Below are 27,239 nucleotides of genomic sequence, written 5' to 3' on the forward strand. Positions count from 1 at the left end.
TAGCAGATTGGAAATCATCCTTTTTCCTTGATAATAGATCCATTGTCTTACTACTAAAAAATGAATAAACAAATGGAAGTGCATAAATGCATAAAGACAAGGCATGAAAAGAAGAAATGATAGCAGATAAAATAATTTAACACAGTTTTAAAACTGGAAAATGGGTAAGCTGTGAGTCAAGAGTCTGAGAGCGAGGATGCCATAATAAAGACATACCGGGAAAAATTTGGAAGGTCATCTCTGCTGAAAGGAGCTTACTCAGAAGAAGGGGCCCATCAATTGGTGACCAGGGGCTCTTTGGTGTTGGCCGGGCCCTTGCCTGACTACAATCCATGAAGCTCACTGACTGTCAGGCCCTAACTTACCAGCTTCCTGGCACTTCACTCTCAAGAGTGAACACAAGCAAACACTGCCAAGATTTAGAAATGCCTTTCATATGGTAGAAGCAAGCTGGCCAACCTAACCAAAAAACAAAAACACAAGTACCTGCAGAAAAAGTCGATCCAGGAAGCAGGAAAACAAGAGCCTCATAAATTGTCCAAGTTAAGAAAAGACCCACAATTTATCAAATAAGAACAGGATGCAATGGAAATCAAATCAGAGAGTAAGGATTCATTCTCAAAAACTGGAAAAAAAAATATCATAGAACCATTGAAACTACCAATCAAAGGATTGGAAGATAAGGTTGAGGAAATATTCCATAGAAGAGAACAAAAGACAAGGAATTTAAAGTGACGAGAGAAAATCCAATGCTCTTTTCTATTTTTTCTGTTGCTCAGTGCAAAAAAGCAACAGAAAAAATAGAAAAGAGCATAATTAAGAAATAATATAGAAACACTTCCCAGAAATAAAGGACATGTTTCCACATTGAACTAATGAATGAAGGCTCATTTCAGAACACAAGAAAGTCCTGAAAATATCTAACTGGTGATATTCTCTATCTATTCAGTAGAGGAAGAATAATCCTTTTTTTGTGAATTGAAATTTGAAATGCCTTAAATATTCTGATGAAAATGTTTCTATCTATCCACAACTAAACAACTGTGGATCAGAAGAGATAAAAATGTAGAATTTTGCTATACATGCATACCTTCCACAAATCCTATCCCAAAAAGCTAGGAAAAAATAAAGCAGTGAAAAGAAGCCTCAGAATCCAAGAAATAAAGGATCTAACAGAAGGGAGGTAAAGGGAATTCCAGGAGGCAGGAAAATCCTAATAAGATGGTTGTTTATCAAACCTGCAGAGAAACCAATTCAGAATGGGAAACTGGGGGGGGGGGGGGGGGAGGACAGGGCTCCAGGAGGATCACCTGCTTTGGGGTGATGTTGATTAGTGGACCATCAGGTATGTCCGAGTGCAGCTGAGAAGGGCTTTAGAGGTGAGAGATAACTAAGCAGGAGTCTGAGCCTGCCCCAGAGCTGGGCTGAGATGGGTCAGAGGTCGGGTGGAGGAGTTTGTGTTCCAAGGACAAAATGTGATGCAACCAGGGAGTGTTCTCTCAAAACCCACCCGAGAAGCAGGAGGAGGGAGGAGGAAACATTATCCTTGAGGAAAGGCTACTTCCAAGGATGACAGGAGCTAGGTCTAGGAAGTCAAGAGCCCACAGGAGTTCCACAGGCCTCTTACTTACCCAACAGGAGCCCTGTTTTATCACAACAAAGGCTAGGGCAGGAGAAGAGCCAAGACCCAATCACAGAGGTGGCACCTCGAGCAGCCCTGTGAATCGTGAGGTCTGGAGATATAATACCTTGTGCCTTCTAGTTCCCTTAAAATGTCCCATTCTTTTCACCATCACATTTGTTCAGTATTTCATCCTTTTCTAAGTGCCATAGAATGCCTTTGTTTAAACTCTTCTTTCTTTTTACATTCTAGTTTCTTCAGAAGTTATGAGGTCAACCATTAAAAGCCACTCAGTCAAAAAAATAATGTCAGATATTCTCAATCCTACCTAATAATCCTACCTAATAAAACAGCAATATGCAAATTGACCGCACCTTCGCTACGCCCAAGCCACGCCCACCAGCCAAAGCCACACCCACCAGCCAATCAGGGCGAGCATGCAAATTACCCAACAAAGATGGCGGTTAATTTGCATACGCTGAGGGAGAGAGGAGTGAAGACTGAAGACAACTTAGAAGGAAGAGGGAGGAAAAGCGGAAAGCAAGGTGGCTGCCAGAGGGAAAGCCCGGGCGGGGCGGAGCGGAGCAGGGGCGGGTGGCAGCAGCGTGTGGATGCAGGTGCAGCGGCCGCAATGGCGGCGGCAGTGGCAGCACACGGGGCCGCAGCGGCCGCTTGCCGGATTCTTCCTGCAAATGGGCTACTAGTATTATTCATAATTAGATATTACAAGTAGGAATAGTCAGGCCCCACACTAGATGAGAAAAGTTCATGGAAGCTGAAGGAATGAAGTGGAAATGTCCATTGTGAGTCTTTGTTCACAATGTTTTCAGAATCCAAGTAGGGAAAGGAGAATGAGCTACACATGAGAACAGTGTGGGAGGCAAATCAGCTATGATGAAGTGGAAGAAGAGGCCTTGAGTAAGCTACTTTGGCAATCTTTAGGAGCTGTCCATGGTGGTATTTGTTATTCCAGCCCCAGAGCTACAGGAGAGTAAACTCCAGAGAATGCTAATGGATAGGCCAACTGCAACATGATGGTCTGGCTAACTTTGAGGATAATGATTCAAGTTGTGAAGATGCACTAAGATGGCCAGTTGTTTCATCTGGAAAAACATGCACTCAAAAGTCTACCATGAGAAGGCAGAACGTGGTAAACTCCCTTAGGGAACTTCGTCCAGTATGGCAGCCACTAGCCATATGTGGTTATTGAGCACGTGAAATGTGCCAAGTGAGGAACTAAGCTTTAATTTTATTTAGTTTTAATTATTGCTTAATTTAAACAGACACATGTGACTAGTGACTACCATACTGGACTTTGCAGTTCTAGATTTCAAAACAAAACAAAGACACACACACACACACACACACACACACACACACACACACACACACAATAAAAGCCTGAGGAATGTTATTGGTAGCCACATAACCCCTAGTGGTCAGGAAAGTTGTTCAATCAAGTCCAACAGGGTCCTCACCTAATATAGACCACCCTCCAATGATGTGATCACTTCCCTCTTTCCCATCCTCTACATGTCCTTTACTCTCTCTCCTCCTTCCCTCATAAAACACTACAGCATCTCCACCAGGTCTATCTCACTCTTATCCATGACTCCTACAATGTAAACAAGTAACCCAGGTGTCTGTAGATCTTCAGTTTATTTGTTATGGATACTATGTTATATTCTCCTTTTTAAGTGCTAATATCACATTTACATATATAACATTCACGTATGCTCTTTGGAAGTGTTTACCGTTATTTCTTACATGAACACTTGTTTTGATTTGTTTAGAACTGTTTCAAACAAAGGTTTTCAGAACTGCAACCACCTCATCAAACAAGGACGTCTACTTGTTGTATATCTGTTATTCAACCATGTTTTCTTGCTTCACACATTATATGATTTGTTCTTTTCTCTTTATACTTCTCTATATTTTCTTTAAAAATTTGTTAGGCAAGATATCTGTTTGCTGGACAAATTAGATGTCAGCTCTGTTCAGTTTTAATTTATATATTTTGTAACTGGATCACAATATAAATAATTCATCTATCCATCATTTTACCAATTGACAGGGACGAAATAGGCAGTAATAGCTTATATACATTTATTTGTATGTATTTTTCATTATAAGAACCATCTTTTCCATACTGTTATCACATATTTAAAGCACAGGTATATTCTGCAACATAACTCCACATTTATTACTTTCTATTCTAGCAAAAAATTATCTCATCTCCAAATGAATAAAAAAATTGAGAAAAAGAAATAGGGACAAGGTGAGAACAAGAGGGGAAAAGACAAGAGGTTCTGGAATTTCTCTAAAGAAAGCAAGATTCAGCAGCTGTTTGAAGAAAATGCAGGACTGGGGTGGGACCTAGATGGTAAGTATATCCTATGGAGGGTGTGTTTAAGGAATCAGAGAGCAGAGGCACTGGGAAATGATGTGGATCTGGGCAAGGCCTCGGGAGTCCAGGAGGCTCTGGGAAGGCAGAGGTGAGCAGTAAGAAATGTCGGGGTTTAGGCACAGAGAAGGCAGTATGATAGGGAGATGTCTGACTTCACAAGAATCATTGATGATGCTACCAATAGCCGATAGCCTGCATAATGTTTTAATTCATCTCTGAAAAAAATTAAAGAAGAAAATATTTTACCTGTGATGTGCTGAATACCGTGGGCCCCGGATATGGCCTATTCCTCGGCAGCCTGGAGTAGGACAGACAGCTTGGCCTGGCAGGATTTTCACATCCTTTGCTCCTTCAGGAAGTGAAAGAAACACCCTTAGCAAAGAAGAACTGGAAAGACTAAAATATGTAAATGATATTCATTGAGACTTTACAAATTCAAAATAAGTTATCACAAAAACCATGTATTGGGTACTTGTGATGTTTTATAAAATGACTGAGCAGAAAATATAATTGCTGTAACAGATAACACTAATAGCAGCTAATATCCGATGCAGAGCAAAATAAATAAACATTGAAGAAATTATTTAAAAAAAAACAGTTGTGAGAACATTCACTTATCTCTTTCAGAGAATAGTACTGGCAAAAGCAATACAGCCATGAGGTGAGAATATGAGGGGGTGAAGTCTGGTTTGTAGTTTCCCATTATTCTACTCCCACTGACCACAGCAAGGCACCCCCAAATGCTAGACAGAAACAGGGTGAGCAATTGTGCATGCCAAAGACAGCGAACGAAACGGGGCCCTACACGTGCTTCCTCAATCAGTTATCACAGCTATCTGAAGAAAGAACTGCCTGACCCATACCACACACACCACACTACACACCACACACCCATAACATTCCACACCCACAACACCACACACACCACACTATACTATATATAACCACTTCAGAGATGAAGTCTGTCAAGAAGCAATCCATCTCTAAAGATGATCAGGATTTAACCCCCTTGCTCTGTTCTGAGACTTCCCTCAGTCTGCTCTCCCTCATTTTCCCTCTCCCCAACAGAGATATCAGCTCCTAGAATGCTCTATCCCCTACTGTCAGACAACTGGGTCTCACTTCCCTGACAGTCCCACATTCTCCTTCTCTCTCCCCAGCTCTGGTACTTCCACTTCCTGTGCAAGCTCCCCATTTCCTGTCCTCATTTCACGGTTTCTCTATTCTCACTCTGTCTGGCTGCTGCCTGAAGAGAGTACATTTGGAGGTTTCTTCCGGAGAAATTGTTCACTTTCTCAGCCCCATGTGTCTCAGATTGACAGGGAAACCAGTGCCCTCCTCTCCTCCCAGCATCTTTCCTGGACCACATTTCTTTCATATTCTTCAATACTCCAGTTCTTCTGAGGCTGACTCCGTGGGGCTCCCTCATCACTGGCCCTCTCATTGCTCACACCCATCTGCCTGTCAGCCACGCCATTCAGAGAAGACTGCAGCCCTCACTCACTGGGTTCTGTTCTGTCCCAGCTCCAGCAATACCCGAGGCATCTCAATATGCATAGTCATAGCATCCCATATGCTGCCCTCACAGATCATTAACCAACTCATCTCCAGTGGCTTCTTCCCTGGATCCATCTGGGCCAAACACAAGGAAAACCCTCTGGATCTTGTCAGCACTAAAATGACATTGCATCTAAAATCACTAAGCAAACAGTCCATCTAACTACAAAATCCTATCCTTCCAGATTGCTTGCTCGGGTATCCAACCCAACTCCAGATGATGTTTTCAACACCACTGGAATTCCCAGGCCACTAATTTCCCTTCTTTTCCCACCATCAGTCATCAGTCCCCACTTATCATAACTCTTTTCCCTCGTTTTAGATTCTATCAACCTCTACTGCAAATAACTTAAATTCCCTTCCCTCTCTGACCTTATCACAAGTGCCTGGGGGGTGGGAGAAGCCAACCATGGACCAAATGTACTATCCTGCTGCTCTGTGTTTTGTGTAACTAAGCTCTCCTGGGAAAAATTACACAACAGTGCAGACAGTTACCAAAACTACTTCCTCTCTTCAATACCACATGGACTCCTCGAAACTCTCCAAACCTTCCACCAACCTCCACCCTTCAGCTCTCAGTAGCTGAGTTTGCCTGCTACTTCACCGAGACACCAGGAGATCGCTCCCTGTGCACCATCAGTTCCACCTTCCTTCCCATCACAATGCAGGGAGAATTCCCTCTCCAATCATCATTTATGTTTGAGGCATAGCTACCTCATTCTCCAGGATCTTTTAGGTGATTGGATATTCTAATCACTCCTGGACTTTTGAATCCTTTCTACCAACATTTAAACCTACTCCAGTTTCTCCAATTACAAAAAGAAATGAAGACAAAAACAGAAAATAAAAGCTTAAAACTCTACTTGGAACCCATATTTCCCTTTATTGCTGTTCACTCTTTCCCCCTTCATAGCCAAACTTCTCAGAGAAGTTATCTTTATTTCTTCGCATCTTGCTTCTCAAATCACATCAGTCTATCTTCTGAGGTGAGTAATGATCTTTATGCATTAAGCCCAACATACACTGCAGAGTATGCATCACACTCGATGTCTTGGTACTATTAATCACTGTCTCCTTCTTGAATTGTTACTGTCCACTGGCTTTGGTGACATCATACTCTGACAATTTCCATTTGCCAGCTATTCCTCCTCTAGTTAACCTTAAAATGTCACAGAGCCTCACAGTTTGTTCTTGGGCTATCCATTTCAACACTTCATTTATCAACTGTATGTTACAGATGCTCATAGACTATAGCCCCAACATTCTTTATGTTCCAGACCAATACTTCTAACTCCACACATTCAACTCCAATACATCTCCACTGGGATCTCTCAAAGGCATTTAAAACTCAACATGTTCAAAACTGAAGTCATCATCTTGTCCCCCAACCTTCTTTTCTGCTAGAGTTGCTCATTCCAATAAATCACATCACACTCCATTCCAGAAACCTGGAATGATTCTTGACATCTCCTCTTTCTCATTTCACTCTGCCTCAACTTCCAATCGATTCTCAATCTCTTAAATATTTATTTAGCCTGCCAATTTTTCTTCATCACTATCCTGACTGACCTAATCCAAGTCATCATCATCTCCTTGAAGGATTTCTGCAGCCATTCTTGACTCATTCCAACCTATTCTCCTACTTGCAACCAGAGTGCCATTTTCAAAACATAAGTCTAATCTAAGCAATAGCTTCTTATTGATGTTTGGATTACATCCAAAATCCACATCCTGGTCTACCTGATCTGATTCCCATATACCTCTTTAGCTATATCTCATTTGATTTTCCTCTGTATTCAATATTCAGCATCCAAACTGGTCTCTTCCTGCTTCTTAACCTACCAGGTTCTTCCACAATGGAGGGAATGTGCATGTTGGGATGACCTCCTATTTCTAAGCCTAGATAACTCCCATTTATATTTCAGATCACAGTTACATTTCACGTCCTCAGGCTGCCTTACCTAGAGTATGTTAGGTTCCCATTTCATATAACATTTACCAAAATACAAATTGAATGTTTATTTGTTTAATGTTTATCTCTTTATTAGACTATGAGCTGCATGCCTATGTATATTTCATTCTCATGTGACCAGTACCTAGTCTGACACAGAGTTGGTGGACACATAGTTGGTGCTCAATAAATGCTTATTGAATAAACAGATGAGTATCCCACAGTCCTCCCCTCAAGATGCTCTTGGGTAAGAAAAGAATCTTACACAAACCCCAGAAATTTGGCCCTGGCTGAAGAGCTCAGTTGGTTGGAGTGTCGTCCTCTACACCAGAAGGTTGCAGGTTCAATTCCTGATCAGGGCACACACCTAGGTTGAGGGTTTGATCCTCGGTCCCAACTCGTGGGAGGCAATCAATTGATGTTTCTCTTTCACATTGATGTTTCTTTCTCTTTTTCTTTCTCTCTCCCTCAATCAATCAATAAAAACATACCCTAGGGTGAGGATTAAAAAACAATAACCCAGAAATTTGCATTACAGTTTGATTATGTTGCACAAAAATACTGACTGAAGCTGGGTCCCAATGTGTGATGATATTATAATAAATATTTATACTTCAAATAAAATTTTATTAAATTTATCAAAAAATAAGAAAGTATGTCTCACACACTTGTGCTCTCACAACTTCACAAAATACCTTGAGAGGAAAAGTAGAAAGAAATAAGACCTACCCAATTCAAAGGTGGCTTTTGGAAACAGCTTAAAAAATATCCCAACAACTTTTAAACAACTCGAGGGAACTGAAGTTTAAAAATTGTAAACAAGTCCCTTAAGTAAGAAGTATTCTTATGTTAGTCAGCAAATAAAAGGATCTCTGACAAAATAAAGGGACACAGGATATAGGAGACTGTTCTAATTGCACCTCACAATGTACTACCAAGGCCACTGTCACAAGGCCTGGAATATTAACCCATATACCTTCCAGCAGCCAGCTCAGGTGTCACTCTGTGTGGACAATATTCCAGGAAATTCTCAATTAATGCTACTTAGCATTTTTCAGGATTATTTTAATGTACTTGATTAAATTAAGATTTAAAGGGATCTTTTAAATATTTAGAACTCATGGCTGTCATAATTCTCTCCTTGTTAGATCCATAAGGAAAGAATGACCTCAGTTATTGGGAGAAGAAGTAATATATTAAGAATTACAGCAAGGGAACATAACAAAAGAGTTAAGAAAAACATGCAATAAAAATGCATAGACTCGAGCAATTTTCTTGGTAAATTCTGTATGGTGCTTAATGTGAATAAGACAGAGAGCCATCCTCAGGAAAAGAAACCTGTACATTCTACAATCCTTCATATTATTTCCTCTAGAATAAAGGGAACCTATAATAAAACTAATTTCTATCATAGGTCTCCAGAAAATAACTGCATTTTCACCAAGAATATCTTATTTGTAACTTGGATATTTAGGGAATTAGGTCTCTAGAAAAAATGTTCTCCACTTGAAATCACTCCTTCTGAGAGATTGACCCTAAACATATTGCCCATTCTTGCCTTCCTTTTACCACCTTATTGGAAATTATTTTCCTAGTTTATCTGTTTATCACCTGTCTCCCTTCACTAAAGTAAGGGCATCGACCTTATCTAATTTGTTTACCATTGTATCCCAGGCCCTGCTATAGCAGTGACTAGCACAAAAGAGATATGAACTAAGTATTTTTTAAGAATGAATAAAGAATCATGAAGACAACAACAATTAACATCTGCAGGCATTATATTGGTATATCCTAACCAATTTTTGGTGAGATAATAACTACTTGATCCTCATTTCAGAGCTTAGCGTGCCTAAAATCAATCTGGTTCTCTACATCTAAATATTATGGGCTACTCGCTATATCAGGCAGTTGAATAACTTCTAATTTATTCCAGTTATTCCATAAAAAATTTACTCAAGCAGGAGTTGATATAATTGCAGGTAATGATATCTGTCATGCTAGCATAATAAATGCTGGACAGTATTCCAGGTGCCAAGACGACAAAGAAATGGAAAATATGCTTGTAAACTGGAAATTATCTGAGTAATGAATCATGCTTCACACTAACAGGGCACTCACTGTAGTAAAAGGTCCTTGTGGATCCCCCTTCACACAGAACTACACGGTTTCCAGGAGCACCAGGACAGACACTCTAGTTGCCCACCCACCATCCATTCCCTCCTTTCTTGCTGACTGAACCATGCCTTGGTTTAGGGCAGCAATGTGCCTTACTAAAAGTGTTAGCTTTCCCAGCCTCTCTCATTCAGACTTGGTCATCTGACACTGTCCTGAGCAATAAGATCTCAGGAAAAGGCAAGGTGAAGAAGTCTATAAATGCTTTTCTTTCCTAAAGATGACGCTGATCTTCTTTGCCCATTTCTTCCTACTTTGACCATTGCAGATCTCACATTTAAGCATTCATGAGGTGACAAGCATAAGGGCAAGGGCAGAAGTGTTGAAGGAAGCAGAGAATAAAGGAAGACTGAGCCTGGATTCAAGACATGCCAGGGGGTTCTACCACATCAGTGTTTGTCACAGACAAAAAATAACCCTCTTTTTAATTAAACCACTGTGAGCTGATTTTTGTGTCACTTGGAGCTACAAACTCCCTAGGGTAAAATAGCAATTTTATTTTGTTTCTTCTTTTGTGAATTCAAGTAATTGTTCTGAAACAAAAACTAGAATTGCATGTGGGTATCAGACCTATTGTCATGTAAACATAATGTAAGATATCAAGGGAAAATCAAGAAGAAAGAGATTGCACTCCTCTCTAGGAAATGAGAAACTGAACTGTCCTGTATTTCAAAGTGGCCCAAACCGACAACCATGTGTGATGTGAATGAAAAGGCTTATTTTACCCACTTCCTCCCCCACAGAATGTGCTGGAAGCTGAGATCACCTTCCTCCTTCTGTGTAGGAAGTAGTTTCCTCTTAGAATTATTATATTTGGTATAGAGCTGACCCAGAGCACAATGACAATACTGACACTAACTGAAGCAAATTAAGATATACTATGTGAGCTCCAGATTGGTGCTGGTCAGCTTCAGAAAGTAAGGATCAAGCAGCAGCAGCCTTCTTCTCCTTATTTCAACACTATCCACTCTCTGCAGAAAAAGCATGCAGTTCAACCTGATTCATTTGGGAGGTGTTTTATAGACAAACTAGAGGCCCGGCACATGAAAATTTGTGCATTTGGGTCCCTAAGCCCAGCCTGCACCCTCTCACAATCCGGGACCCCTCGGGTAGGGTCCCTAGGCCTGGCCTGAGATCAGGGCCTATCAGGGCTTTCCTTCCCCCTGATGCAGGCAGCTGGCCCCACCCGCGGCCGCTGCTTGCCATCTGTGCAGCACTGCCTCCCCTCCCCTGCCACTGGTGGCCTCCCTCTGCAGGTGACAGGTGTGGGGCGCGAAAGCTGGCTGGCCTGGGCCTCCCTCTACGGGGCGAATGCTGGCTGGCTGCACACCTGCCACAGAGTTGTTGTGACAGGTGGCCTGGGCCTCCCTCTTTCTTTGCTGCGGGGGGGGGGGGGTCAGCCCTGTGAGGGACCATCCAACTACCTGATGGCCTGCCCTTAACCACTCGCCTGCCTACCTGATCAGCCCTAACCACTTGCCTGCCTAACTGATCACCCCTAACCTCTGGTCTGCCTACCTGACCACCCCTAACTACTCTGCCTGCCTGCTTGATGGCTTCTAACCTCTTGCTTGTGGGCGGGGTCAGCCCTGCAAGGGGCCGTGGTGGTTCTGGTCTCTGGTCCTTCCAGTCGTTATGCTTATGGTGGCTGGTCTTTTATTACATAGGATGGCATTAGCATGGAGTGATATTATCCACTAGAGGATGTAACAGAAAAGTGGAACAGATTTAAATGTCACTGATCACAGACAAGTTAAAATATTTTATTTACTATTATTATCTAAATAAATTAGCCACTGAGGTTTATTCACTCATTTAAGGAGATATTAAGTGCCTGCTATATGCCAGACAGTATTCCAGGTGCTAGGATAAGGCAGCATTCCCAACAGAAAGGCCTGACCCCTTAGAGCTTACCTTCTGTTGCCAAAGACAGAATCAACAATCAAATGAGAAGCAGACTGTAATGTTAGACAGTGATGGTGGCAGGAAGATATATATAAAGTGGGTGAGGAAGAGAAAGTGACGGGGTGGGAGTGCGATGCTATTTAAGGCAGAGTAGTTGGACATTTGAACAGGATCCTACATGAAGGGAAGCATGAGATATTCTGGGACAATAGCAGGAAGGCAGGTGTGGCTGGAGCGACATGGACAATGAATAGGGTGCAAGAGATCAGACGAGCCAGAGCGAAAGGGTCTGCCTTGTATTCTGCGTTAGAGTGAGGACACTGGGAAGTATAGAGAGGGACTGAATCAGTGAGAAAATACGGGGGTCCTGTTCTTTGAGAAGCATTTGCTTCCACTGGAAACCAGTAAAGGTCTTGGGCAAGCTCTGCATTGTGGTGGAACTAGAGGTGCCAATGTAGCGATGACATCCACAACTGGCATTGAAAGCCAAGGACTAGATGAGGTCCCATAGTGAGTTAGTGTCCTGGGGGAGAGAAGAAGCCTGAGGACTGAGCCCTGGGAAACACAATATGTAGAGACAAGAAAGCCTGAGAAAGGGGCCCAAAAGGAGCAGCTGGGGGAGTAAGAGGAAAGCCAGGAAAACCCGCATCATTCACAGAGGAAGCACGTGAAGGTAGGGAGTCAGTGGCTGTGAGCAGGGCTGGGTGCCTGGAACAGACAGGAACAAGCCTGACTGAAGTTCAAGGGAGAATGGCAGAGGTAAGAGGGAATGATAGCTTAAACTATTTTGGTGAGTTTTTTATATGAAGGATGGTATAAAAGTGGGTTTGTGGTCAAGCATATATTGTTATTATTGTTTTTGTTTGAGTGATAACAGGGATATTTCAGTTGAAGGAAAATTTGATAACATAGAGACAGGGTGTCATTATATGGGAAGGTTCTTGAGTGGCCGCACAGGGATAGGCTGGAGGCCAGTGAGGACTGAGTGCTGACAGCAGGGACTCACCAGCTTCAGTGGCAGGGGCACGTGTACAGAGGAGGGTGTGCTGGGAGATCAGGGTTGGGGGTGACCAATATCTCCCTGAGAGCATTTATTTTCGCAGCAAAATAGGCAGCAAGATCTCAGCTGAGACTAAGAATGGAGCAAGGGATGCAACAGTATTGAATCTAGAGAAAAAAATAAACTGTTCAAATATGCACATGTTCTCATTTCAAATAATTAAGCTTTCATGATCTTTTTTTGAATTGGAAACTTTTGTATTAGTAGCTTATTTTCTTTTCCACCCCATACCCAGGAAATTTATATTATAGTTTGCTAAGAAGATTTAATGAAATAATTACACTTGACTGTTGGAGAATGCAAATAATGAGCATATCTTTCAAACTAATATTATAGGTTAATCATACTTATTCTCCGTCTCCTAATAAAATTGGGGACAATAAATAGCCATTGTGATATAACAATGAATTTATCAAAAAGGAGAAGAAATAGTGTAACCAAACACCATGTTTGCTTGTACTGGGTTTCAGACTGTCAGGTTTCATGATATATAAATAAAATAAAACAATAATTTTCTGAAATGAAAGTGCAAAAGAATTTTTAAAAGGTTACTAAAACTATGGATGTTATACTTACTTGGTGATTCAGAAAAAAACATTAAAGATAACAATGTCAATATTAGTAGAGGAAGGTAAATTAACCATCCACCTATCACAGGAAAACATTCAGAAGTGTGCTAGAGTCCTGAAGGACCAGTGAATATGAAAACAATACTAATTCCACTCCTACAGAAAAGAAGCCTGAAGACTGAGCCCTGGGAAGCACAATATGTAGAGACAAGAAAGCATGAGAAAGGGGCCCAAAAGGAGCAGCTTGGGGAGTAAGAGGAAAGCCAGGAAAAACCGCATCATTCACAGAGGAAGCACGTGAAGGTAGGGAGTCAGTGGCTGTGAGCAGGGCTGGGTGCCTGGAACAGACAGGAACAGGCCTGGTAAGAAAAGAGGGCAAAAGCAATGGACAGCTTTCTAGAGGTTCCTTCCACAGATCTGACAGAGCTTCTGAGCAGTGAGGACAAAAAGTGAAACATGGTATATTGGGCTTTGCTCAGTATTTAAAAAAAGACAGCAGAGCAGCTGGCAAAGATTTTCTTAGCAAATATGATAAAATGCATTTATCACATGCTGAGCTTTAAATAGGGAAAGAATAATATGGTGGGTAATTGGATAATTGCACAAGGATCCTAGAACAAGAGGATCTCATGTGTAATATGGGTACAGTTTCAGGGAGACTATAGGTTTTCTGGAAAATGGGATGATTCAACCTGAGGTATCTGGATGAAACATCCTCTCTCTGGTTGCTGTAAAGGTCTAGAGACAAGACAGTGAGGACTATATGGATGGTATTAACCAATACGTGGCTGTAATGACATTAAAACAGAAAGGAAGAAATATAGATTTAATTTGAGATATCTCTCATTCAAACATGTCATGCTAGCATTATAAAGTAAGGAATTTATACCATCACTTATATCATAACTATTTAAATAGACAAAACTAGGCTCTTTTTATATTACAAAATAGCATAGGTCTTCATAAATTGCCAACCTGTTTTGTTGCCCAGTTTTTAAACTTTGAAAAAAATCAGAAAAATTACACTCTTGATTTATGCAGGAAAAAACTGGGAGAGGTCCATGTAGATAAGACAGAAGCACCGGATTTTAAGACTAGAAAAAACTTAAGTTAGGGATTATTGGCTCACTAAAAAATGTAGTTTACATGTAACTAAATAAAACTGAGCCTACATCTAACTGATAAATTTATTGTGAGGAACTGAAGGTAATATGGCATCAAAAAGTAATTCATATAAACACTATTTCACTAGACTTTCCTACTTCTTTTTTTTTTCATTATTTTTAAGAAAGAAATCAAAACAGATAGACTTCCTTCTAAACCTTAACTTTTAAATAATTTTGTCTCAAAGATCATTTAAAAAACCTAAAACTACTTTCTTTGTTCCGAACCTCCTTTAGTTTGTCTTTTATATAAAACCAAAGGCCCAATGCATGAAATTCATGCAAGGGTCTCGGCCCTCTTAGCCCCGGCCCTTGCACCCCAGGCTTCTTCCGGAAGGTCGTCCAGAAGGTTGTCCGGATGATTGTTCTGCTGTTTGGTCTCATTAGCATATTAGCTTTTTATTATATAGGATCAGATTTTTTTTAAAAATGACTAATTGGGTACTGGATTTATGTAAATGGATTATTCCCACCTAATCTAAATGAAAATGCTGCAAAACCACCCTTCTCCCCTTCTCAATTGTTCTCTCTCTCCCTCTCCCTGATGTCTGTAACCGATGCTTAGATGAAATGAAAGAAGCAGGAGCGTGCAGGAGTTTCTTCACCAGCGGCTTTGAATTAGTCTGGATTATAGAATTTAGTGAGAAAGACAGGCCTCACTGACTGCAAGTGTCAGTGCTGCCCTCGAGGGAGCTCCATGCATGACACAGACTAGACGACCTACATGTTGCCTGATCAAAACAGCACATAACAATGTTCATCACAGACATAAAGGCAAACCACTCGGAGAAGGTTCCCATCACAAGATCCAACCATCCAGATTCTAGCTTGCCTATGGCTCTGTGGTAGCAAAGGTAGCATGGGCCCCAGGGATTGCCATTTCAGTCCAATCTGGAGCAGCAGGGCAATAGCAGACCAGGCTCTGCCAGGTCAGAGGCCATGGACACAGCAGGATCAGGAGAGCCTGAGAGTCAACTAGAGAAAGGAGAGAGGTCCCATGACTGGCATACAAAGAAGGAAGGACAGATATATTTAAACATAAATTTTCAGGTCCCACAAAATCAGAATTCTGGAGGTAAGCTTGCACATCTTATTTCTTAAGTATTCCCCATGCAGATTGGGAACCACTGACCTAGTCCATTCACTTAATTTTGCAAATAAGGAAATAAAGTTTTAGAAGGTTAAATAATCTGTGCCAGATAGAAAACCATATTTCAGTTGATTAGACAAGAACTTGAGGTTCCTAACTTACAGATCTGTACTCTTTCACTCTGCTATGCTGCCCAATAAGCAATTGCTATAATAGGAACTTTTATATGTTCATATACACAATTTTATTAATCAACAATTCCTAGCTCTAAAGGATAGCAAGGGTAGATATGAATGTCAAGGTAGCCAACTGCACACAATGAACAGAATAGTCTGGCTGATCCCACCATGCTATCAGCAATGGATGTGGTAAGGAGCACATGTGGGAGTCAGAGACCATCACTACTCTCCTAGTCCTCGTGCTCCTCCCAATGGGAGCGGATCCCTGAGCTCACAATGTTCCTAGTATTTAAAATGAGATATGGTTTTCATACAGCATGACCGTCAGCTCACCAACACGTCACCTAATGCTGAACAGGCGCTGACTGTTCAGTTCAGTAACAGTGGATAACCCCATGTGCTGGGCTTACTGAGACAGTTTGCAATAACTGTGACTGAAAACATTTTTTGCCTTACTTGCTGAATTTAGAAGCTAACCCTAGAACAAGATGTGAGTCCACTGTTGCTGAATTTTCCATGGCTGCCTGGCATTGTATAACATTTGGTTGGAGATATTAAACAAGCTGCACATTAAAGAATGAAAACTTGCTTTTTTGCAAATATGATACTATTTTGATTATTATTGCTTTGTAGTGTAATCTGAAGCCAGGGGAGATGGATGGATCTATAGAATATCATGTTATGTGAAATAAGTCAGATGGAAAAAAGGCAAGAACCATATAATTTCATTCATATGTGGTATATAAAACTGAAAGCATTAATGAACAAACAAGACAAGCAAACAAGAAAAACCTCATAGACACAGCCAGTAGTTTGGTGGACACCAATAGAAAAAGGTGATTGGGCAAGGTAATAAAGATAAAGAAGGCAAAATAATAAGCTAGTCAGAGAAAGACAAGTATCACATGATCTCACTCATATGCGGAATCTACTGAACAAAATATAATGATGAACAAAATAGATACAGAGATGTAGAAGCATGGGAGAAAGATGGATGAATCTCAGAGAGAAGGGGGGAGAGGGGGCAGGAAAAATTTAACCAAAGACTTTGTATGCATATATGCATAACCCATGGACACAGAAAATAGTGCAGTGAAGGCCTGGGGGACAGGAGTGCGGTAAAGGGGGTCAATGGGGGAGACATCTTTAATACTTTCAACAATAAAGATAAATTAAATAAAAGAAGGCAAAATATATGGTGACAGAAGGAGAACTGACTTTTGAGTGGTAAATACACAATGCAACATACAGATGATGTATTATAGAACTGTATGCTTGAAACCTATATAATTTTATTATCTAATGTCATCCAAATAAATTCAACTAAAAAAAAGAATGAAAACTTGCAAAAACTGTATTTACTTTTTAAAATATACTTTTATTGATTTCAGAGAGGAAGGGAGAGGGAAAGAGAGAGAGAAATATCAATGATAGAGAATCACTGATCGGCTGCCTCCTGCATGCCCCCTAGTCGGGATTGAGCCTGCAACCCGGGCATGTGCCATGATGGGGAATCCAACCCTGACCTCCTGGTAATAGGTTAATGCTCAACCATTGAGCCACACTGGCTGGGTGAAAACTATTTCTTTTACTCTGTTTTACAATTCCTTAGATCATAAATGATTTTAATGGTTAGGAAAATAGTCGAGGAAAGGAGCATTATGAAGAATGTATGATTATTAAAGGGGAAGGATGTCTTAAAAGGGAAGGTCAGTAATGCAGAAGGTATGCATTACTGGGATGTAATGCCAGTATGATATGCTATCAGCACTGTGCCTCTCACAATGAATGGATTTCAACTATTTGATGATTATAGAAATAACATTACATATAGATAACATTTCTGAAGGAACGATACAAGTAAAATTAAAAATAGTCTAAAGAATGCTCCAGGGAGGATGAGATGTAGCAGAAGACGTTCAAATATAGCAGGGGGAGGCTACTGGCTGGTCCATGTAGCTCTGGCTTTGCATCTGCAGCTGCAAGGGTGAGGAGCTCTTAAATATGTCAACCTGTGAGCAGATCATGAGAAAGATCTATACTCACCAGTGCTGGATGCACAGGTGCAGAGAGCTGTTAGCCCAAAGACTTGTGCAAATTATTTTGCCATCATTATCTTATGTGTTGAAGTGAAACTCATTGCTTTGCTCAGAAAGAAATTCTAATTTTTACTTTTTGGTTTGAAATAAATGGCAAAGCATGTATGCTGCTGTCCACAATCTGGCCAGATGTTACTCATTGACTGGGACAGGATAATAATCTATTTCAGTTTACTGTCAAACTATTGAGTCAGTCCATGACTTTGAGAAGTTAGTGTGTATTTGTTTTAAATGTATGTAACTTTGCACAGAGCTGTACCTTGTTTAGATACAACCTACCAATGTCTGTAATGGGAGGACTAATACTCACACACCTTGTTACATTCCATCTCCACTGAACAGCAGCAAGCAAAGTCATCTAGCTATGATGGGAACATAACCTGTAAAATTGTTCTGAGCTGCCACTAGGATTTCAAAGACTAACTTTTAGAACCAAGTAAATGAGTTCTGCCTTCACACCTCCAGAAGGCAGAGCACACAGGATAAGACTTCAACAAGGACCATTTAAAACATAATATAATTTAGACTGTAAGTACATTTTGAAATGTATTATTTTTCCTTGATATTTCTAGCATGCAAATCTGTAATTAGGGACTTCTAAAATAGCTAACTTTAAAAAAAAACACACACAATGCGCTGTAATTGTCTATTAAGTCAATGACTACTTAGGGACTCTTAAAGCACTGCTGATTACTTGCTTGCTGTATTTTGGAAGAACAAGTACTAAGATTCCTTACGAAATTATCTTTAAAACAGAGTAAAATTGAGAATGTGTTGTTACTTAAGTTAACAAACTCCATTTTTCCCCCTCTAAATGACATCTATCCATCATAGTTTCATTCCACATCTAGGCTATAATTGCATTAACTCTTACTTTATAATCTAAGTGAACTTCCATCTCTGATGAAATAAAACTTTTCTAATTCAACAGGACCCCAAATGCTCATCAAAGAGGGCTTTATTCATTATTCATTTCTTAATGTAGATTAATGAATTTCATCTCACTTAACAGGATAAACAATGCATTAGGCCATATGGTGCATTTACAAGTCATTCTGTTATACATCTGCTGTGTAATGAAACAAATGAGATAAAAATTCACTATATCTTTTTATCAAGTTATGGTCTATTTTGCTTGTTTAACAGTTAAATAAATTAGCCTGTTCTTAAGGTCTTTAATTAGAAAGGCTATACATATTATTATACTTTATATTCCTATTTTACTTATATATACTTTAACTTCATAATAATGCTTCATTTAACTTACTTTGTAATCAAGTATCCTAATTAGTTCTAAATACAAATCAAAAATAAACTAAAGAAAGAACAATGACCATGTTATTTAGACATGCAAGCCAGCTAGAAAACTTCCTTTTTCTGCCAGTCAACTTTTTATTGATGAAAGGTTCCTTTGTTAGTAATGAGAAGTGTTTGGCCCATGTCTTTACCACTAGTCCTGACTAGACTAATTCCATAGCTACAACTCAATAATTCACTTCATGAAGGTTGTAGGTGAGAGCCCAAGGCGGCCACTAGAGATGCATGTTTTGGCATAAGTGATCAATCAATCCTTAGATAGAGAAATGAATATAAAAAATATTTATTGGAAGCCAAACACTAGAGAAATGATGACAGATTCAATACTCATCGACCCTCCATTCATGAAGCCTACAGTCTCATAAGCACTACTGATAAAAAGCTGAGAAACAGATGATTAAAGTAATACATATTGTGAGAAAAGGAAGTTGTGAAACAAAATATAATAGTGGTGGCTGTTTTTAGATAATGTGGCCCAGGAAAGCATTCCTCAGAAGAAATCATTTGAGATGAATTCTACAGGGTGAGAAAAAGTCCTCCATTCTACAAAGTGAGAGAGAATCCCCCATTCTATAGGGTGAGAGAGAGTCCCCCACTCTATAGGGTGAGAAAGAGTCCCCCACTCTACAGGGTGAGAGTCCCCCACTCTACAGGATGAGAAAGAGTCCCCACTCTACAGGGTGAGAGTCCCCCACTCTATAGGGTGAGAAAGAGTCCCCCACTTTACAGGATGAGAAAGAGTCCCCTACTCTACAAGGTGAGAGTCCCCCACTCTATAGGGTGAGAGAGAGTCCCCCACTCTACAGGATGAGAAAGAGTCCCCCACTCTACAGGGTGAGAAAGAGTCCCCCACTCTACAGGGTGAGAAAGAGTCCCCCACTCTACAGGGTGAGAAAGAGTCCCCCACTCTACAGGGTGAGAAAGAGTCCCCCACTCTACAGGGTGAGAGTCCCCCACTCTACAGGATGAGAAAATGTCCCCCACTCTACAGGATGAGAAAGAGTCCCCCACTCTACAGGATGAGAAAGAGTCCCCCACTCTACAGGATGAGAGAGAGAGTCCCCCACTCTACAGGATGAGAAAGAGTCCCCTACTCTACAAGGTGAGAGTCCCCCACTCTATAGGGTGAGAGAGAGTCCCCCACTTTACAGGATGAGAAAGAGTCCCCTACTCTACAAGGTGAGAGTCCCCCACTCTATAGGGTGAGAGAGAGTCCCCCACTCTACAGGATGAGAAAGAGTCCCCCACTCTACAGGGTGAGAAAGAGTCCCCCACTCTACAGGGTGAGAAAGAGTCCCCCACTCTACAGGGTGAGAAAGAGTCCCCCACTCTACAGGGTGAGAAAGAGTCCCCCACTCTACAAGGTGAGAGTCCCCCACTCTACAGGATGAGAAAATGTCCCCCACTCTACAGGGTGAGAAAGAGTCCCCCACTCTACAAGGTGAGAGTCCCCCACTCTACAGGGTGAGAAAGAGTCCCCCACTCTACAGGGTGAGAAAGAGTCCCCCACTCTACAGGATGAGAAAGAGTCCCCCACTCTACAGGGTGAGAAAGAGTCCCCCACTCTACAGGGTGAGAAAGAGTCCCCCACTCTACAGGGTGAGAAAGAGTCCCCCACTCTACAGGGTGAGAAAGAGTCCCCCACTCTACAGGGTGAGAAAGAGTCCCCCACTCTACAGGATGAGAAAGAGTCCCCTACTCTACAGGATGAGAAAGAGTCCCCCACTCTACAAGGTGAGAGTCCCCCACTCTACAGGGTGAGAAAGAGTCCCCCACTCTACAGGGTGAGAAAGAGTCCCCCACTCTATAGGGTGAGAAAGAGTCCCCCACTCTACAGGGTGAGAAAGAGTCCCCCACTCTACAGGGTGAGAAAGAGTCCCCCACTCTACAAGGTGAGAGTCCCCCACACTACAGGGTGAGAGAGAGAGTCCTCCATTCTGGACAGAGAAGATAGAGGTGCCACCCTTTCTGGAAGCCCAGACTTTGCACTGCCACAGGCTTATCCAAGGCTGGAACCTCACACCAGCTAGGTCACCCACTTTCCAGTCTAAAGAAGGGGTGACAGAGAGGGAAGCCTCACATGATTATAAAAGTATGTACACACTGTAGGGTTCAGGCAAACCAGGAAATACATTCTAACTATGCCCTGGACCACCTTTGTTTCCAACAAGCTGGGCAAACTCCAAGTCTCCAGGGACCTAATGAGCTCAGAGGATTGTGTCACTTTTATGTTCGACATCCACATCTTTGGTGTCTCCCAAAAATAAAGCACTTTTTCTAGGTTGGTTCACACTTTTCGAGAATATGAATCAAACCCTCTCTCCTACATCTACTTATTTTTATACCTCAGCTGAGAGAGCAGTCTGCTCCTCTCAAGTTTGTGGCGGTTGGTATTCATGGCACAAACAGTGAGGCCAGCCTCGTCTGACAACTGGTCACCTTCAGGGGGGCTCTCCCTGGAGGGCTCAGCAGCCCATTATGTCACTCAACATCCCCACCAGTTCTTGTCATTTTATGTTTGCTCTTTGTCATTTCAGAACAAACACTTTACACATACCGATGAGAAAAGTCAGTTACCAAGTGGCGCATCCAAGTCTACACTTAATTAAAAAATGTTTCCTGGTTTGGTTTTCTTTTTTGTCTCCAGCTATATCTCCCTTAGAAGCATTGGGACCTGTCATAATTTTATTTTATTATTCTATCCCTACCTGAAAACATTAAAAAAACATTTCCATGCAGTCAGGTATTTTACTCTTTTTAACTATCATTTCTAAAAGTGTATTTAAGACAAGGGCTGAAGGAGTAGGTAGGGTGAAATATAGACAGATTACATTTATAAAATGCAGGGAGTAGGAAAATAGCAAGCAAATTGGACAAATATTCACTGAGAGCCTATGCTGTGTGGAGAGCACAGTCTGAGCCAGGCAACCCATGGCAGGAAGTGGTAGGTCACCAGCAACATGAGGTCCCTGTCACCAGGAGAAGTATTCTAGTAAGGGAGAAGGATGAAAACAGAAACAAATGAGCTTATCATCTCATATCAGCCTGTGAGAACTGTCATTAAGAAACACAAAGGCAGCTAACAGAGCTAAAGAATGGCAGGGCCCTTGTCTTGTAAACAGCTCAACAGAGAAGGCATCTCTGGGAGGGACCCTCTGAACAAGCCTTGGGAGCACAGGGGACACAGGTTCCAAGTTAAGGGCACAGCAGGAGCAGACGTGGAAGCATGCTGGTATGCTGGGAAGAGCCCTGAGTGAGCAAGGACAAGAATACAAACCCTTGCTAGGGAGCTCCCACTGGTCAGATTGCAGAGGGCTTGTGAGTGAGAGGAAGAGCTTTGGAACAAACTCTTTGTGAGCCAAGAAGCATTTGGAGGGTTCTGGGCACAAGAGTGACAAATAAATAAATAAATAACAAAACAAGGAGAGGACAACATACTGTAGGATGATAAGGGCAAAGAGAAAATTCATCTCCTCAAGGACATCAGACAAACTTTTGGAGACCAGGTGACTCTTGACTAGAAATGACTTCATCTTGTTGGCCCAAGGCTAGAGGAAGTGAAGACACATCCTCTCCAGAGGCAGAGCAGCCCTCTGTACGGTCTGAGAAGCAAGGCAAAAGGAGACCCAAAGAAAGTGGACTGCCTAAAACAGGGACAAAGAAATGGTGAATTGTGCTTAACAGAGAAGGCTCCTATTAGAACCGGTTAAATCCATTTGATTTGACAACTAGAAAGCTACTAAACAATTCAGTGAGAATAATTTTATTTCACTGGTGGTATATTTACAATTGTGATATTGTTATCTATAATAAGAAATATATACCCAGCCTGGCACAGAACTCCTAAAATTCTTGAATTTCCTGTGTTGAGAATAATAAGTGTCTTTTGTATGTTAATGAGATGATGACTTTTGGAAAGCTCGTAGGGGTGAGGGCTGGTTGCCTATGGAGCCAACCATGTAATTATAGGGTTGGAAACTTCAGTCCCACCCTAGACCATTAGGGAGGGGAGCGGGGCTGGATACAGTTCAATCTCCAGTGGACAACAATTTAATCAATCATACCTATGTAATAAAGGCTCCATAAAAACCCAGGAGGACCGGGTAGGAGCCCTTCTGGGTTAGTACAACAGAGTGTAACCATGTGCCACCATGCTGGGCCATGAGGACAGAACCTCCTTTGTTCAGGACCTCACCCTGTATATTACTTCATAACTAGTTTCCTGAATTCTATGTGCTGCTCAAGAACCTTAATTGAACTCATGGTGGGGGTCATGGAAACCTATGATGTATAGTCAGTTTTTTTATAAGCAAAGTTAACAATTTGAACTTGTGACTGACATCTGAAGCGGGGACAGTCTTGTGGGACTAAGCCCTTCACCTATGGAATCCAACACTATTTTCAGGTAGACAGTGTCAGAATGAACTGAACTGTAGGATATCCAACTGGTGTCAGAGAATTGCTTGGTGTGAGGAAAAAACCCACATATGGGATTGGGTACAAATTTGCAGCGATATATTCAGGATTTTTTATTAAAAGAACAGCATAGTTCTTTAGTTCTTAGTTTAATGGGGCTTGTAGGACCTATTTATCCTAAGCTTAAGTCAATAATGCTAAATGTTTTGAACTGTCCTAAGTGTTATTCAATATTTGCTCAGAGATCAGCAACCCTTCATGGATAGTGTGATTATAACAAGTACCTAGGAAAAAGCCATACTGGTTGTATAAGTTCTAGGAAATAAAGTCAACTCCTAATTTTCTGGATCAATGAAAAGAAACGTTGGCATGGGAAGCAAATGTTACTGTACTCTTCACCCAGCCCTGCTATTTACTGTGGGGCTACTGTGTCTCTAATAACCAAAAACAGCCATTAACGCATTTAATGTCACAAGCCTGCAAGTCCCAGAGGTAAAGTGACTTGCACAAAGGCATGGAGTCAGTCAGAGCAGAACAGAATTTATATCCAAGTTTTTCTAACTCCGAAGTCGATCATATCCAAGCTTGGTTAATTTCCAAAGCAAGAGCTACTGGCCATCCTCTGCTCAATGGAGTAGGTAATCTGTGGGAGTATAACTAACAATAAAGGAAAAGAAATGAGCTCTATTTAAATAAATTTATCATCAAATGTGACTGGGATTACAGTTTCCCAATGATATGACTAAAGAGATTGCCCCCCGCCCCCAAAATCAAGTAGATGACCAAGGTAAGCATGGCGTTTTTGCTTTTGATGTTTTTATATCTTTTTTAAAAATATATTTTTATTGATTTCAGAGAGGAAGGGAGGATAGAGAGATAGAAACATCAACGATGAAAGATAATCTGATTGGCTGCCTCCTGCATGTCCCCTACTGGGGATCGAGCCTGCAACCCGGGTATGTGCCCTTGACCAGAATCTATCCCAGGAACCTTCACTTCACAGGCAGATGCTCTATCCACTGAGCCAAACCAGCTAGGACATTTTTATATCTTTGTAAAGATACTCATGGAATGCAAAGCATGACAGAAAGCTCTTAACAACTTAATAGTGCTACATCTTAAGTATTTAATTTGGATTCTAAGTGTAGAAAAAGTCCACCATGAAGGGCTATACATTAGAGAAACAAATTATGCCTTCATGGTACAAGAAAAGGAAAGTTTCATCTGGCAGAGGAATACAGGGAAACCTGCAGGTGAGCATCTGTGGCTGGGAATGGCAGCTAAGGGGTAATTGTCATCACTTGGCCATACAAACTGGTGCTCTTCCCAGATGAATGAGAACATTCAAATTTTTATGCTCAAAAGGTTTTCATGATCACCAGTTACTGTTTTGAGAACTTCTATATTAGGCCTTAATGATCGAATATTATAAATTATTGAATATTATTATTATGGAGAAAATGAGGTATCATTTCGGTTTTACCTAGACTATTATAAGGAAGAAGTAACAAAAACAGGAACTTGTTACAACAGTCAATGCTAGACTTTCAAACTTGGTTTTGTTGTAGAACCTAGACTAAACATTTTTTTTTTTCTACTTTCCAGTGGGAGAAATTTTCAGTGACAAATAAATTTTGGAGCAGAACTCTGTTTGTGTGTGTGGTTTTGTGTATTTTTTCATGAATGGTATATATTGAACCATATATGTCTTGAAGTCTATGTATTTAAAAATTAATAAGACTACTGATGAACATATGAATAGTTATAAACCATAGGGTTAGCTGAACAACCTATAATAAACCATATTAATAATGATTAATCTAAACAAATTTATAACAAAAAAGCAAGCACAGCACTAACAGACTATCATGACCAATTGAAGACAGCCAATTACAAGTTATCTTCCCCCCAAATTATAGGGATTCCAATCCCCTGAGTGTGAGTACTCAAAATAGAAATCTTATAATATTGCTAACACATGAAATTTCAGAAAAAAACTGAAGTAAAATATTTTGGAAACTCCAGTCAGATACTAATTTCAGCACAATTCTGAATATTGTAATCCTTAATAATATACAGTTGTATATAAAAATGTAAATCTATAGAATGTTATACAATTTGCTGAAAGCGGCTAGCATTAATTGAGCACATACTATAGGTCAGGTAGTCTTTAACATGTTATGCATATGTTTACCCTATCTCATTATTATAAATATATGAAATAGACATACTAATATCACCTCCATTTTATAGGTGAGGCACAGAGAGGCACATGCTCAACAAGCAGTAAAACTGCCATTCAAACCCAAGCATTCAGATTCTACATTTCACACTTTTAATAACTAGGCTATGTTGCCTCCAGAACTTGAATTTTTAGATCCATTCTAGGCTATTCAGGATGATCTGTGCAACTCATCCATACACTCATTTCTAACTATGATGAGAGTGCAAATAGTGCAATGGTGTTGGAAGGGAGGAGTGCAGGTCAAAGATGGATTCTAGAGAAATTAAAAAAAGAGTATCAGCAAGAAGTAATGACTGGTCGTATGTGTGGGATGATGAAGGGGTAAGGATGAAGTGGAGTCCAGAATGACTTTGAATAAGAAGTAGGAGCTTTGGAAGCAAGTAGGAACAACAACAACAAAAAACAAGTTTTTGGTTTGGGATGATATTCATGTTTGAGATAAGCATCCGTAGGCTTCAGGATGCTTATGAGACATTCAGGTCAAGAAGTCCATTAAGCAGCTTGGCAAAGGAAGAGGCAATTAATCAGTGAAGAGAGCTGTCCCTATACCTGAAATGCTGATCCATTTCTACCTTTGTTGAAATCATTCCTACTTAAGAAAGTTACTGGAATGAGAGACTGAGGTGTACATGTGGGTATGGGGGAGGGAGATAACATAAAGTGAGACCATTTCCCCAGAATGCTGGGGTGTGAAATTTGGGAAAATATAAAGCATGGTCAAAGAAACCACAAAGCACAAATGCTTATACTCTTCTCCCAGCGTGGAACTGAGCATGACTCCCTGCGCTGTACTCTGTGTACAGATCCTGTGCTTTACAAAGCACTGCAACTTACACAAGGACCTGTACCGTGTTGATTTTGTGGCTTTGGAAGAATCTAGCAAATGTAAAAATGCTTGCCATATTATCAGGGACTCTTCTCATTTCTACAAGAAGTTAAGGAATTCCTTCAAAAATGTAGTCCTTTTGGCTTTAAGGTTCAAGCATCATTGGGTTCTATCAATGTAAGATATCTTCATTAACAGAAAAATTTGCTAGCTTCATCCCAAGAAGCCAAAAGGAGAGCAACAGAAGCAGTGAGCGAACAAAACACACAACAATGCAGCTGCTTGCATGTGTGCCTAAAACTGGTTGTTAGTCATGGCAGCCTATTCTGATCAGAAGAATCCTTCAGACAAAAGAATAAGATATTTTGGTTTGAGGTTCATTAGAATTTAGAGTGGTTAATTTCCTCCTTAACTTTAAGTAGCCTGAAAGACAGAAATAGTAAACAGAGCAGTAAAATAGAGGTTATATAAAATTTTTACAACTATTTTTAAATGCTGAAATTTAAAATATTTGTTTTTTTCTAAAACATTTTGAAATTTATTCTATAAGTGAAATTAAGATGGAATTTTTAAAAAACAAAACATACTCCAGCTAAAAGCAATGGTCAAAATTAGATGGATTTAAGCCTGGCTCCATTTTCTAAACTGAAATCTAAAAAATG

General features: G+C 40.7%; 1 protein-coding gene across 4 annotated transcripts in view; it reads right to left on the reverse strand.

The window, feature by feature from the left end:
* L3MBTL4 (L3MBTL histone methyl-lysine binding protein 4) overlaps window positions 1-27,239 on the reverse strand; it is a 323,126-nt gene that overhangs the window by 131,392 nt on the left and 164,495 nt on the right. For all 4 annotated transcript variants that reach the window (XM_054724420.1, XM_054724421.1, XM_054724422.1 and 1 more), the window contains exon 14: window positions 4,275-4,377. In XM_054724420.1, coding sequence (XP_054580395.1) covers window positions 4,275-4,377 — 103 coding nt within the window. The remainder of the gene's footprint in view (window positions 1-4,274; window positions 4,378-27,239) is intronic.

This window comes from Eptesicus fuscus, chromosome 12 (genome assembly GCF_027574615.1).
Source record: "Eptesicus fuscus isolate TK198812 chromosome 12, DD_ASM_mEF_20220401, whole genome shotgun sequence".
NCBI lineage: Eukaryota > Metazoa > Chordata > Mammalia > Chiroptera > Vespertilionidae > Eptesicus > Eptesicus fuscus.